General features: G+C 35.6%; 1 protein-coding gene and 2 long non-coding RNA genes across 5 annotated transcripts in view; 1 reads left to right on the top strand and 2 right to left on the bottom strand.

The window, feature by feature from the left end:
• Positions 1–1,161: 1,161 nt before the first annotated feature.
• Positions 1,162–2,676, top strand: LOC129433879 (uncharacterized). Its single transcript, XR_008640510.2, has 2 exons — positions 1,162–1,790; positions 2,266–2,676. It is a non-coding gene; the product is annotated as an uncharacterized lncRNA (long non-coding RNA).
• Positions 2,677–4,444: 1,768 nt separating this feature from the next.
• Positions 4,445–15,424, bottom strand: part of LOC141349013 (ras association domain-containing protein 7-like) — a 51,815-nt gene continuing 40,835 nt past the window's right edge. For all 3 annotated transcript variants that reach the window (XM_073868878.1, XM_073868877.1, XM_073868879.1), the window contains 4 exons: positions 14,413–15,263; positions 8,745–8,910; positions 7,748–7,834; positions 4,445–4,732 (listed from right to left, as the gene is read on the bottom strand). In XM_073868878.1, the coding sequence (XP_073724979.1) occupies positions 4,701–4,732; positions 7,748–7,834; positions 8,745–8,910; positions 14,413–15,263 (1,136 nt within the window). In that variant the 3' untranslated portion in view covers positions 4,445–4,700. The remainder of the gene's footprint in view (positions 4,733–7,747; positions 7,835–8,744; positions 8,911–14,412; positions 15,264–15,424) is intronic.
• LOC129430068 (uncharacterized) lies at positions 10,960–13,991 on the bottom strand. The gene is made up of 6 exons (XR_012370109.1): positions 13,757–13,991; positions 12,516–12,661; positions 12,107–12,200; positions 11,850–11,970; positions 11,655–11,769; positions 10,960–11,515 (listed from the first exon to the last, which is right to left on the bottom strand). It is a non-coding gene; the product is annotated as an uncharacterized lncRNA (long non-coding RNA).

Genomic DNA, 15,424 nt, shown 5'->3' on the forward strand with positions numbered 1-15,424 from the left:
GTGATGGAAGAAATGAAGCTTTTCGAAGCTTTGAATCAATTCAACCAATTGCTTCGTAAATTGATTCAGTTTTTCGAAGCGTTCGAAAAACCATACACGTTGGCGACACCTGCTGGTCAAAATAGTGTAAAAGCTGCAAGATCTGTCCAAACATTTGACACTTTTTACAAAATTATAGCAAGATTGTTCTAAAAATATGTTTTTAAGAAACATTAATTATTTCATTTAATTAAGACATAATTAAAAGTGTATTCTGTGTTTTTAGTTTTATTTTTGGCAAACAAATCATTAAAACAAACTCCCTTTTTAATTATGCATATTTTTGTAATTAAATCTGTCTATAAACAAAAAGTAGACAAAATGGTATTGTTTTTAGTCAGAAGGATGAATGTTTTATAAACTTTTATAATAAAACTGACCCGAGTTCACATACACTAGTCATTAGTGATCAACTCCCCCTAAGTTGTGAATCGTCGGATTTTCGAAACGTTTCGAAACAGTTATGACGTAATGAAGCCTCGTTTGCTAAAATCACGTGACTTTGGCCAGTTTGAAGAAATCTCCGAACCAATGATTCAAAACAAAAGATTCGTTAATGTTTCGAAGCCTCATGAAGCGTGCTTCGAAATCGCCCATCACTACTCGAAACAGTTTAATGATTCACAAGTAACAAAACAATACGTTTAGTTTAAATTTGGTTTAGTTATTTATATTTAATCCATCAGTATTCTTTATACACAACAACAGGTAAGTTTAGCATTTTAATAGTTATTTTTAATATTCAGTTTAGTGCTTGTTGTTATTAAAAATATATATTTCTTAAAAAAATAAAAAGGCATTTAGATAATTTTACTTTGTTTTAATATATATAATTCTAATATTATTTATTTGTCCCCTGACCATTTGTTAATATAAATTAAAAATTCACAGTATAATATTATTAATTTTGTATGTTTATCTTAATTTAAAAGTCCCACTGTACGTTGTAAGGGCCATTGACAAATTACATTTGAGTTTTCAAAAATTACTTTTTCGCGCCATCTCTCTCTTTCTCTTTCACTCTCTCTCTCTTTCTCTCTCTCTCTCTCTCTCTTTCTTTCTCTCTCTCTCTCTCTCTCTTTCTGTCTGCATCCTTCGTACGTGCACATCCACACTAGCCTTATGGCTTTACCATACACAGCTGAACTGAGTCAAACCACTTTCAGTACGCGGGTGGAGCTCATTGTTGGAGAAGCACGTGAAAGCATCACACATCTGTCTCAACTGAGCACATTTGCACTGCAGCCCGCTTTCATAAACCAAGCAGGAAAGAAAATTGCATAAATAACCAGGGGTGTCGTTAGCGACAGGAAAATGAGATAATTAAAAATGGTTCGTTCCCAAAGTACGACGTGCAAAACAGAACGCGCCGCACCCCGCTATAACTCAGAGAAAATCCACCGAACTTACGACAGTCACAGCCACGCCCCCTCTGCTCTGTAATTCGATAGATCCATCCGAAAGGCGGGCCTTTTTCAAAATACACCTATGTCTATTGGCTGGCTGTCGGGTAAATCTAATGCTGATTTGCATAAGCAGGTCAGGTTGCGGTTGCAGGGGAGTGGGCAGGGTTGGGATAGCGCAAGTGAGCTGAACTTCTGCACTGGTGTAGTGTACTATCCTCAATTTGGTACTTTAGTAAAAATGTAATTTCTTTGAATAAAAACGTGTCGTATATTTTAATGGGACGTCAGTGATGGCTGTGCAATTCTCTCTTTATCAAGCAATTAACTGGTTTATTGGAATTTGAGGTAAGCGTGGCATTTTTTTGTTTGTTTGAGATTTCAGCTATAACAGCATTTACGATTTTATCTGGACGGTTAATAGTCAAACGATATTGTATAATTATACCCCCAATTTTTTTCTTTCTTATGGTTATTCTGATCAGACATATATACTTAATTATTGATAAGAGACTGACATGCATACATACAGTGTATTATAATTAATACATTTTAAACTGTGTTTATTTATCAATTGAAACATATTAAAATTATTATTTTAAGGTTATGATAATTTGTACACAAATATGCTTAATGTATGTACGTATATGGACAAACTTCGTTTCATTTACAGGTCACATGGTCGAAACACTGATAATAGAAATTTATAACAATGATTATATATAAAATATTTGCTAACATCACCAGTAATAACTGCTGCTGCATATAATATATAGCCTATAACTTACAGTGGCGGAAGTTGTTAATATATTTTTATATTCAGTTTTCACAGGGGTTTTCCTTGTCTCCATGGTTTCCTATGGCATCATATGGGAATGTTTGATTTCTGAAAGCAGGTAAGCCACTGACTAACGCACATTGCGCCTAATATCCATCCCACTGTGCGTGTGACAGCGGCTAACCAGCTTTTGGATGTGTGGCTGCCTGTCTTCATGAATGTCCCACTTGAGGATCCCTAAAAGATCAAATACAGTCACTGTTATGGATCTGACTGCAACGTCAAAGTGATAGGTTTGAATCCCAGGGAACAAGTCTCTTTAAAGCATTTGCTGAAATGTTAATTTTGCTGTGACGTCAAGCTACGTGCAGGCAGTCACGATGATGTACATCATCCATACTGTACGTGAGCTGAAGGAAATGTATTGTGAAATATTGAATAAATTGTTTAACCTGTTACTCTAGAATGTTACTCATGGGCATGTGTGTGTGATTTTACCTGTATTCTGCATTTGACCACCAGCTATGAACTTGTGCACTTTTATAAAACTGGATGTGCTGGTATAATAGCATGCAAAGCATGCATTTCAACACTGATACATACTGTAACTATGAATCATACGTTTTTAGACCAATGTAGGTGTGTTTGTGTGTTATTGTTTCTTCAATTATTAAAAAGAAACTTTAAAATAGAGCATTTACGGTTCAACAAGTGGTCACATTTTTAAGCATAGATTTTGTCACTTTAGTGGTTGACCACTGTGGGTGTTTTATGGTGGATGCCAATCCCACAATATCTGACGCATGCAATGTTAACAAATCAGATTGCAACATATTTGGTGAAGATTTACTTAATATTTATTCAAAATAATTTTTGAAAAATCTGAACAATGTTTTGGACTAGCAAAATATAATGGATAATCTCAAAATGCCTTATGTGTTACTAAAAAAATAAAATAAAATATTCCTTGTATCAAAAAAAGTCTATTTCTTATTAACCACCATCCATGTTGGGCTGTGAATCTAATACTGTTAATGGTAGTGGCCCATATAAAGGAATCTGTCATAGGTTAGAGATTTGATTGAACCAGATTTCCTTAATCCCTCTCAATGAAATGAATTTATAATACATTTAAGTTTAAAAAAAATGCAATTCAGATGACTATATGGGTGTGGTTAAACAAAGAGATTTTGTAAAAAAAAATGAATGTTTAAAACAGGCGATTATTTTTGTTAATATAATGTGGCAAAGATAACATCTTGTGAGCTAATGTGAGCAATTTTTCAACACATAAATCACAAATAATTTGATAAATGATATCAGATGGGATAAGCTATATTATTAAAATATACTGAAATGTCAGATAGTACTTTGATTTGATCAAACTATTGTAAAATGTATCTTATGCATTAAAGAGTAATACATTTATCATTAAAAATACATTTAATCATTTTCTTACCAACAGGGGGCGCTTGGTTTCCAAATTTATGTGTGCAGTAACCAATTTATGTCACACAATTTTGACACAACAATAAAATCTTTAACCCAAAAAATGATTTTTAACAAAAATATATTATTAAACAGTATTTTTGTCTTGTTTTCAGTTAAAATATATAAAAATTCTTAAATCAAGATGCCCCCTCTGGATGAGCAAAACAACCCAAGAAAACAAGTCTAGTTTTTAGACCAAAAATATACAATTTAAGTGATTTTGTGCATAAAACAAAGCAAAAAAAAATCTGCCAATGGGGTAAGCAAATTTTTCTTGAATTTAGTGTTTAAGAAAAATATTCAAGATTTTTTTGCTTACACCATTGGCAGATATTTTTTTTGCTTGTTTTAAAATAACTTAAATTTGATATTTTTGGTCTAAAAACTAGACTTATTTTCTTGGGTCATTTTGCTCATCAAGAAAAAGCATTTTAATTTAAGAATTTTTAGATTTTTTTACTGAAAACAAGACAAAAATGCTAAGAATTTATTTTTTCTTGAAAATAATTTTTTGCAGTGTACCTGTAATTAAATTGCAAAACACTAAACTAATAGTAAAAACTAATAGTTTTAAATGTATGTGAATGTTTTCAAATAAACTCTTCAGTCACACTATAGCTCATTATTATGTTTACATTAAATTGTAAAAATATATATATATATATTTGTAAAGTAAAACATTAATTATGAAACTGTGAATGTTTATTTAAATCAAGTGTCACCAATCACAGCCTTGTTATTTAAGACACAATGCACATATTTATTGTACATAAATACATACACAAAAGTAAAGTTCTCGAGATAAAATCATCTGCTAATATTTTACAGTAAATACATGACATCTTTCAAATATGTACCAAAAAGTAGTAAATATATAATTCATATATACAGTAAATATATAACATAAATGGTTATATTGACCGTTAAGACATGAGGGGTTGAGTATAGCAGAAAGTCAATACAAATCCATAGCCCTATGATTCAGGTTTTTACCGCCAAGATGATTCTCTGGATGTCAGGACTGCAAGACACAGAAAAGCACATTGAGAGATGCTTTGGGTTTGCACTTTATATAGCGACCAACCGTGATACTGTCAGTGCAAACATGATCATCATCAGATGCATTTTCACGCACACAGCAGTTAAGTGAAACCCTAAACCCAGAAAAGTGTAAACATCTGCGTTACGCTGTGTTCTACATACTATATACAGTATAAACACAGAGTCCTGTAGTGGTTACAGAGTCAGAAAAAAGGTACAGAACTGTGGTGGGCTGGTTCATTTTTGTACCTTTATGGATATACAACCCATTGAAATATTGCACTTTTTGGAGGACCTATTGTGTACCTTAAGGTACAGTAATTTACCCCAAAAGGTACAACATTGCACTATGTTTAGTATACATGTAAAGGTACAAAACAGAACCTTAGGGCAGTGGTTCTCAAACTGGGGGCCGCGAGATGGTGCCAGGGGGGCCCCAGTTTTATGAGATTTTATAAAATACATAAATTTATCATGAATTCTGTGTAATTAAACAAAAAAATATTCAATATTATTCAATAGCACTTCTTTGAATAATTTTATATATTTTGTTTAATTCAAATGTTACATTTTACAAATTTGTCATAAATTTTCTTTGGGAGGGCCGCGAAGAAATGCACGGTACACAAGGGGGGCCGCACGCTAAAAAAGATTGAGAACCACTGCCTTAGGGTACCACCACAGCAACAGAAAAGGTATAGTTTGTTCAATATAAGTCATTTAGTTAACATGCAATAAACCACAAGGCATTGATATTTGGGAATTTTTTGGGGGTAAATAATATAAGAGTTTGACTTTGGAACCGGTTCATTCAACACAGACAGGTAAACGTTTATAATTGGGAATTTTTTTATAATAAAGAATTTTTATATGGTTGACTTTTTAAATGTTTAGGTTTACCATAAAATAGCACATAAAACTGAGCCATTTTAAAAGTTAAAATGAATAAGTAGTCCATATTTTTGAGCACCCGATTCAGAATAATTCTTGATTTCTGGTCTCAAATTTTGTAGTAACATTCAGAATGAACAAATTATTTATTCACTTGTGTTTAACAAGGGAAATGATTGTATCGGAAATAAAAGTAAACCCCTAAACTGTCACAAAAATCGTCAAAAATGGTGCCAAGCTATCATAGGGCGGTACCCTTTCAAAAAGCATACCTTGGTACATAAAGCGTTTCATAGTAGTACCCAGTGTTCGAATTATGTTAAAGATTATGGACGGTCCCCTAGCTACGACCCACCCATTGACAATATAGGGTCGTCGTGATTTCACAAAGTAAGATGTGATCCTGGATCAAAAAATTTTGTTGATCCCGAATCAACGTTATAATCAAAGAAACCCCAAATTACCCTTAACTCAAACCCTAACCATTTTCACCCTTCATATTAGTGTGAAATAATAAAACCCAATCCTAAACCTAAATCTAACAATCTGTCAATTCCTCCAGAAAACAGCGTGAGGCACACTTGAGAGTTTACATTTATTTCACACAAAAATCTTTTGGATTAGTTTATTGTGAAATCGGGACAAATAATGGACAGTGTCGCTTTGTGGCAGCACAGCACAAAATTTTAAAATTCATTTAGTATTTTAATAAAAACCGGGGACCTCCCTAATTTATATTTCTATGCTTTAAACGGGTTCCCTCAATGCTTATAAGAGGTCCGGGACCACCCCAGCCCCCCTCAATTCGAACACTGGTAGTTAGGGCTGTCACAATGATTAAATAATCGTCTCATCGCGATTGCTTGACCTTATCGTGATGATTTCAGATCACCGCAATGATTGCACATCTCTCTAAAAACACAAGGGGGAGCTGCAGCTCCTGTATAAATGAGACATTATCATATTACGTTTAATTATGTGCTATGTGTATTAATATATACCGCCAGGTAAACCTTGCAAAAGATTTTATTTAAATTATCACAACAATGTGTGAAAATTATTTCATAAACAACCAAAACAATTAAATGTCAACGCAATAAATCAGCCAATTAATCGGCATAATCATCACAATTTATTAGACGATTAACCGACAGCCAAATAATTCATAACTGTGACAGCCCTACTGGTAGTACCACAAAGGTACACATGAGTACCAAATGTATACATATCTGTACCTAAATGGTATGTATTAGGACCCCCCAAAATTGCTATCATTTACTCATCACCAGTATTGTTACAAACCCTTAAGATTTTCTCATTTTGGGGGGGAATAAAAGTAAAATGTACACAATGCATTCAAATTTTTGGGGATCTGACAGCCTCTCATCACTATATATAGGGTCATTACTTATATTTCCAAATTTTTATGGGTGGGTATCCCTCCACTCAGTGGGACCTGGGCAATGTTCATGATTGTGTTTATAATTTATAAGCCTATGAATTAGTAACCATATAAGAATGAGTAAATGACAGAATTTTCATGAATCAGATGTACAGCTTGCAAGACTCACAAAGCACAAAGTAAAGACACCAGAGAAGATAAGAAAGTGTAAAACTCAAATTTAAGATCAAGTCACACCTTCACAGGCGAAAAATCTCAGCCAGCTAAAGCAACGACAGCAAACGTTAGCAGCTTCGGAAAATCAGTACAGGAATCCGGATCAAACCCACTATCCCATAAACCAAAGTGTTAAGCACATTCAGGTAACACTTCTATTTGAAAGGCACTATATGCTCATTTTGTAATCATCCACATTTACAAACACTATAAGCAGTGACCCTATTGAGCTAATATACAGAATATATAACAGTACAATCAGTTTGTGATTCATCTACAGTAACCTTGTTAGTGTAAATGATAAATAATGACCATAATGCCTTTCAGCTAAAGTGCTACAATATTCACACGCTTATCAAAAGAGGGCGGGGTTAGAGAGGGCCACCATGCAGGCACCTTCACCCAGAGAGAGCTGCCAGGGCGGGGTCAGGGAGAGCAGGGCGGAGCAAACAGGGAAGCAGCAGGCACGCCGTCACACATACACACCCTCAGGGTTCAGGCTTGACACCAGCGGGTGCTGCAGGTTACGCGGGTGACCCAGGAACTGTTTGGCAGTGGGACGTGGAGGTGAATCTGTGACACAGCAAACTGAGGTAAGTTGCCAATAAAGTAAAATATAATGTACATTAATATGTTTCCCCAGTCTTGTATTTTACATTAAGGGGGAGATGCATATGAAAAGCTCAAATGCAAAACCCTCTAAGTGCGTCTGATATGTTTTTTTGTAAATTAGCTTTTTATCAGACTCTTAAAGTCTGTCTGTAGTTGTTGATAATTGTATAACTTAAAACTCATCTTTGAGCATCATCATAGGATATGTAAAGTTTTTCCTGTGCAATTCCCTCATCTAGTATACGCAGATCTATGAATATGCAAATTAGTCTCCGCCTCTTCTCGCATGCACAGCTCTGCCCGTTTCTCTATCTGAAGGCTGCAGCCTCCGGAGGTTGCATTTGTAGCTGCATACGTCTTATTTCAGAATATTAATAATTATAAAATTGACTATTATTCTTAGTTAATCATAAATTGTTGTAATATGCTTATGACTTGCTAATGTTAACTTCAATAAACCAGGCTTGATTACGTATGCAGGCTGCAGCCTTCGGATTGAGAAACGGCCTCTGACCATGGATTAAAATATGCTAATTAGTCCCCGCCTCCATCCGTTCTAGCTCAAAATACTATATAGATTAAAACTGCAACTTTGTAGCAGGGTCGTGGTTGGATAGTGCAGATTAAGGGCCGGTATTATCCCCTTTTGACATCACAAGGGGAGCCAAATTTGAATGACCTATTTTTCACATGCTTGCAGAGAATGCTTTAGCAAAACTAAGTTACTGAGTTGATCTTTTTCACATTTTCTAGGTTGACCCAATTATAGCACTTTTTCATGATATGTCCCCTTTAATATCATGCATGAGTGCTTAAAGGCTTTTGCATCTAAGATCCTCATATCAACCTGCATTAGCTATAGTGTGCATACCATTGTTTTTGTCTTTCTGTTGTGACATCAAGTCCAGTTGTTCGATGATGTCTGTTCGGTGTTCGGGTGGGGAAGACACAGGCAGCGTTCCAGCCTGCTGGATAAACTGCTGTAGATTACACTGTCTCAACTCTTTATTCAACTCTTCCACATCATCCTGCTTTACCTATACACAGAAAACACAGATCACAGACGGACTGCTCAACCCTGACGTATGAAACACAGTTCATAGTTACATATTTGGAAAAAATTTCTCATACGGTGATACAATGTATCAGTATGTGTGTTATCTGCTGGGATCGAACCCATAACCTTTGTACTGCTAATTAGGGCTGCATAACAATTAATCGCAACTAATCGTTTGCAGAATAAAAGGATTTCTTTACTATTTTACATCATATATGTGTGTGTATTGTATAATAATTATGTATATATTAATACACACACATGCATATACAATTTTAGGAAGTAAAAGTATTCATATTTACGCATAATATAAATTATATATAAATATAAAAATTTATGCTGGGCAAAGATTAATCGCGATTAATCGCATACAAAATAAAAATGATTTTTGGCATAATATATGAGTATATATAAAATATAAATAAATTAATATACACATGTAAATGTTTCTTAAATACATACATGAATGTGTGTGTATTTATATATACATAATTATTACACACAGCACACTCATATATTATGCCAAAAATCACTTTTATTTTGTATGCTATTGATCGTGATTAATCTTTGCCCATCACTAATAAAAATGTATATAACCATGTAAATATTTCTTAGATATATACATGCATGTGTGTGTATTTATATAATTATACACAATACACACACACACACACACACACACACACACACACACACACACACACACACACACACACACACACACACACACATATGATTTAAACAAAAACGTTTATTCTAAAAACGATTAGTTGCGATTGGCTATTGTGCAGCCCTACTGCTAACACAATGTGTTCCTAGTTGACTAAGGTCGACTGCTAACTAACAATTTAGCCATTGAGATTACAACACAATTACAGGGAAGTAAAATGAAAAGTTTATCTGGTGTAATTGTATTCACTTAAAGGGATAGTGCACCCAAAAATTAAATTTCTGACATTTACTCACAAAAAATGTCTTTATTCTGATAAACACAAAGAAATATATTTTAGGGAATGTTTGTAACTAAACTGATCAGAGGCCCCATTGACTTTCATATATTCTTTTTTCCTACTATGTAAGCCAATGGGGCCTCTGATCGGTCTGGTTACCAACATTCCTTAAAATATCTTTGTGTTCATCAGAATATATATATATATATATATATATATATATATATATATATATATATATATACATATATATATATATATATATATTTCATTTTTTGGGTGAACTTTAAATTTTTTACATAGTAATTTCTTAAAAATTGACATAGAATAATTTTTTGTTTTATTTGAATATTCTTCAGCATATTATCCGGCATACAATGTCAAATTATTCTCTCATGTCACTACAGTTTTACAGCAATGTTTTGTTGTAATTGCACAGACAACCACAAGGAGGCAGCACAGTTCATCACAGTTTGTGCCCTGCGGTTGTATTTACATTAATCTCTAGATTTGTACTCTATGGGTATGTTTTTATCACTTTGCCGGGTGTAATGTAGCATCATGAGATATGCATAATTTAAATACTGTACAGACAAGTCAAGTAACCAAGAAAGTATGAGACTCGGGCAATCGCCTGACTTTTTGAAAACTTTGATAATTCCCTGTCTGCAGGAATATCAACCTCCTACTTCACAAGCAAGGTGGATCTAATGGGACTAAATCTGATTATGCACAGCAAAATCACTGGTGTTAAAATAACACCCACGGTGTCAAATTTAACACCGGCAAAGTGTGTATATGTGTCCACACTACACTGTGTTAATTTAGTCAAAAGTGTAGTGTTAATTTAACAACACCCATTATATGTTAATTTAACACTCAATATTGTTAAATTTGACACTTTGTTCAACACTATTCATTGTTGTTTCCACACTACACTGGTGTTGGCACACAAATACAGTGTTAAAATGTAACACTCCTAATTTAAGGTCAACACCAGTGTAATGTGAATTCAACAATGTTAAGTGTTAAAATACTGAGTAATAGCCACTTTTGTTGCTAATGACAAGAAATATTGCAAAACCTCTTTTTATTAAAGTAAATCACATTTAATATTTACATTGATACACACAACACTTTGCATTTAACACTGCTTATTTAAATACCTCAGCTACAATTAGAAACAGAATACAGTATGAAATAATTAAAGTTATCTTATACCACAGCACAGTGACATGAAAACCACTTATTATAAAAGGTCTTTAATAAATCAAATAAGAGTTAAAAAAATTAGCCACCCTACTCAAAACTTGAACATTAAAATACATGCAATTACCTTACTGGCAGGCAGAAATGCTTATCCTTCACAATACTAAAGATTTTTCCATAACAAAACAGACATTTCAATTCAAACAACGTTTCATTTTTCTTAAACACGTTCCAACCTGGTATTTAGTTCTGTAGTTGTTTTACTGTACAGTAATGGAAGGCTGCATCAGTGGTCTTCATCATGCAGGGAATGACTTTTTGGTCCAGAATGATGCAAAAATTCTGGATGCAACTTTTGTTCCCAACGCAGAGCAGGCAGGGCTGTGCTGATTCATCCTCCTCAAAGCATGGATTGATGCTCATCACCTAAGAGTGTTTTAAAAGAGTGTATTTGATGAATGTATTTGATGTGTATTTATGAACTTGTATGCATTTACATGAGGTGAACAATGCAAGCAAACTAACTGCTGAATAAATAACTAGAACAAAATACCAAAAAACTTACACAGCACAATCAGTAGCTTCAGTTGCACATTGACCCTCTCCAGTCTTTCTTCCTTTCACAAATGAAGGCAAGAAGTGAATGAGCCAGGGAAGAGCTGCCACATAACTGTCCCGTCCTAGCAAAACAGAATTTAAACACCATGAGTATACAGTTAAGCTTTAAAACCGTAAAAGTAGCAAACCCATGTACACTTACCATATTTAAACTCCTGTTGACCAGACAGAGGGTCATCCATATCTTCATCAGGATATAGTCTGCAATTATCCTTTCATTGTTGTATGTTGGATATTTTGCAATACATCACCTCAGCATATTTCTGCAGATTTTCAAAGACAAAAAGGGTCAAGAAAATACCAAAAAGGATGCAGTTTTAACCGTTATTTGAATCAAAATCATCTCAGTATAATCATGTTAGAGACAGTGTACAGTACTAATGTACTCTGTGTACTCACATAGTTGGTAAGCTCTTATCCTCCAAACTGGGTTAAGAAATAAAAGTTCCAGAATTCATGGGTATGTCGTATTCAAATATAGTCTGGTAGGGTCCTATCACAAAAAAATGACAATAAAGACTCTGAAAACTCAACATTCTTTTTATATTAAAAACAGCACTCAAGACAATATGAATCTTCAATTATACATTTTCAAAATAGTAATCAATTTGATTGCTATTTAATATGATATTAATAGCAAAACGATGTATGAGAAGATAATATATTTTTATTAAAGTTGGCAGCAGGTCATGTCACTTTCTTGCCTGATTAATAACCATAATATGTACAAAACTACATATACTAAAAAGATTGGTTAACTGTTCAGTTATGTTAAATAAAATGATTTATATGTATAAATGAAACTTACCTTCTGTAATGAATTTATATAAGTATTAGCAGTCGTTTCTCATTGGAAGTCATCCATGTCAGGTCTTCTTTAATAAACTGCCCTAAAAACAGCATCTCTTCTGAATGATTTTAAGCACTCAGTGTGTACTTTCACCAAACTAGCATCTCTAATGACAGAAAAACAAATGTTCGACATACACGTGTTACACTTTCGTATGTATTTGCTATTTGCATCTGTCTGATCTAGCGCCACGAAAAGCTTACAACACACAATGCATCCAATCTGTGCATATTCTGAGGTAAAATTAATTGTTGGTTTGGCGATATTTCCTCTGTTTGCATACATCTTAGAAAAACACATGACGATGCGGTTGCGGTTTTCTCCGTGTTTTTCAGTAATTTGAATAATTAACCGATATCCGTGCACTCACGTGCATGTAAACGACCTCGTTAACTCACGGTATCTATATGATTACCTCATAACGAGCATCATGGTGAATAAAGAGCTTTCATTTAACTTAATTTCATACCTTCAATTTGTAGTGCATGTCGCGTTTTATCATGGTTCAATTCTTACATTCTAGTGATGGGCAGTCCGGTTCTTTCCATTGATTCGGCTCTTTCGGCTCAAGCGCTGGCTCTACATTTTAGTGATGGCAGTCCGGCTCTTTTCATAGATTCGGCTCTTCTGGCTCGGCTCCCTTAGAAGAGCCGGCTCCCCTGCATGCGTCTGAAGATTCGGCTCTGCACGTTCGCTACAAAGAATCAGCTCTTAAGGCCAGTTCACACTGGTCAGACAACTACCAACTCCAACAGACACCAACAGACACCAACAGACAACCACATTCTAAAGTCTCATTTACTTTGATCCAACAACTGCCAACAGGGGTTTCACACTGGTCAGACAGAGTCCAACAGACGCGTCTGTTGGAGTCTGTTGGAGTCTGTCTGACCAGTGTGTAGTGGCCTTTAGAGCCGCTCGTTCGCGAACGACCCATCACTATTACATTCATTCATATCTCCTGTTAATATTATCCTTCTTGGTTAAAACTTTTAGCTAGAAGTTTAACTTTATAACAAACTAACAAGGGAACGACGTAACACAAGGTAGCTCTGATTAAACTGAACCAAATAACGAACAAAGGGGAAATAAAATGGGAAAAATATCTTATTTAGGTTTTTTGGCAAATGGCTGCGTAGAGTCAGACAGAGAAATAACAGTTTAATTTAGCTAAACCATGTGCATATTATGAGATTTACCTGCTCTCTTCAGTCCTCCAGTGAAAGAAAATGGCGGTAAAATCCCTGACAGGATATGTTTAGTGTAGGCGTGGCTTGATTTACACCGCTCAGTGTGAAATCTGGTAACACCCTTGTTTTACACTGACACCGTCATGGATATAACACTGGCCTAGCAATGGCAGTGTTATTTTATTACCAGATAGTGTTAAAACAGCATCAACACTGTGTATTTAACACCATCCCTGAAAATTTAACACTGGTGATTTTGCTGTGTGCAAGTCATGGTTGATTTCTTTGCCTTTCTTTCTTCCTATAGAGAATCTCAGATCCTCACAGACTATCGAGCCTTTGATTTTAAGATGCCAGAAATGAAATATTCAAATGCAGGCTGGCTCATAATTACACACAGTGTGAAATTCAATGCAGTTCAGCAGGATAAAAACTCAAGTATGTCTTTATTTTGTCTTTCCGTCCAAGGTATAAAATGCACCACGTATCAAAAAAGTACAAATAAAAACACTTGTTTGCGTACATACAAGACAAAATATTCAACTTGCTATTCATAAATTCATCACTTTGCTTTCAAAGGATCAGTTCATTGCTTATACGCAACTGTATGAAGTCCCTGCGTATAGCTAAAGGCTCCGTTCCAGAACCACGCCCTCTCTGCTTACCTTCAGCAGAGTCTCCGCCCTCCCCAGTGCCTTCTGGAGCTCGGTAAGCTCCGCCTCCAACTCCTCCCCATGCTTTTGCCGACTTTGAATCTCCGCCCTGATTTCCTCCACAGAGTCTTTCGAATCGGCTTGGCTGGGCGAGAGCTCCGCCTCTTGCCTTTCCTTAAGCAAGTCCTTTTCGAGCTGCGCGGCACGAGCGTTGAATTCGTGCAACTTTTGCCCGCAATCGTCCAGTTTCGCGTGCAGCTCCCCCAATCTCCGCTTCATCCCCCGCTCCCGCTCGGTTTCCACCTTTAGATCCGTCTCCAAGAACTCCTCCTCCTCCAGCTCTTTCTGATTCGTCCACAATGCCTTTTCCAACACATCGATCTCCTCCTGCAGGAATGACTCCTCGCCGGACGACTGTTCCCAAGACTCACATTCCGTCTCTACGGTCACCAACTGGGAATTGAGCATGCGTAACTGCTCCTGTTGCTGGAGGATACGTCGGAAAATCTCCTCTTTGGATGGTCCGGGCACGTACCCTGTGTGAGGAATAGGGGACGTTCTTTGTTCGGGAGAAGGGGTTTTAGGTTTTGTACGAGATGTACTGGAAGGGCCTAGGTTGAAAGTGAAGGATTTTTTCGGCAATCCCCGTTTGGCTTCTGGTGTAGATGGCTTGTGGAGAGGCAACGTGTGGTTGTGGAGACTTTTCTCTTCGCTGCTGCTTGGGCCGGTCCGTCGCAGGAAGAACTGCACCTCGCTGCTGTGTTGGCCCAGTTTGGCCAGAGACTCCAGTGGACGTTCATTGGCCAAAAGTTGACGCTCGGTGTCTCTCAATTTCTGAATAAGAATGTAACGCCCCGTCTGACCTGAAAAAACACAGATTTAGTAAAATGATTTTTAGTTTATCCATGGCAATAGGTCATGAATTATTCCTTACAACCTAGTTATCACCCAATATTAGTGTTTACTCGGCAAATTATAGTCTTTTGCTTCAGTTTTTTATAAGTATGGGTAAAAGTTGAACTTA

The sequence above is a fragment of the Misgurnus anguillicaudatus genome, chromosome 6 (assembly GCF_027580225.2).
Source record: "Misgurnus anguillicaudatus chromosome 6, ASM2758022v2, whole genome shotgun sequence".
Taxonomy (NCBI): domain Eukaryota; kingdom Metazoa; phylum Chordata; class Actinopteri; order Cypriniformes; family Cobitidae; genus Misgurnus; species Misgurnus anguillicaudatus.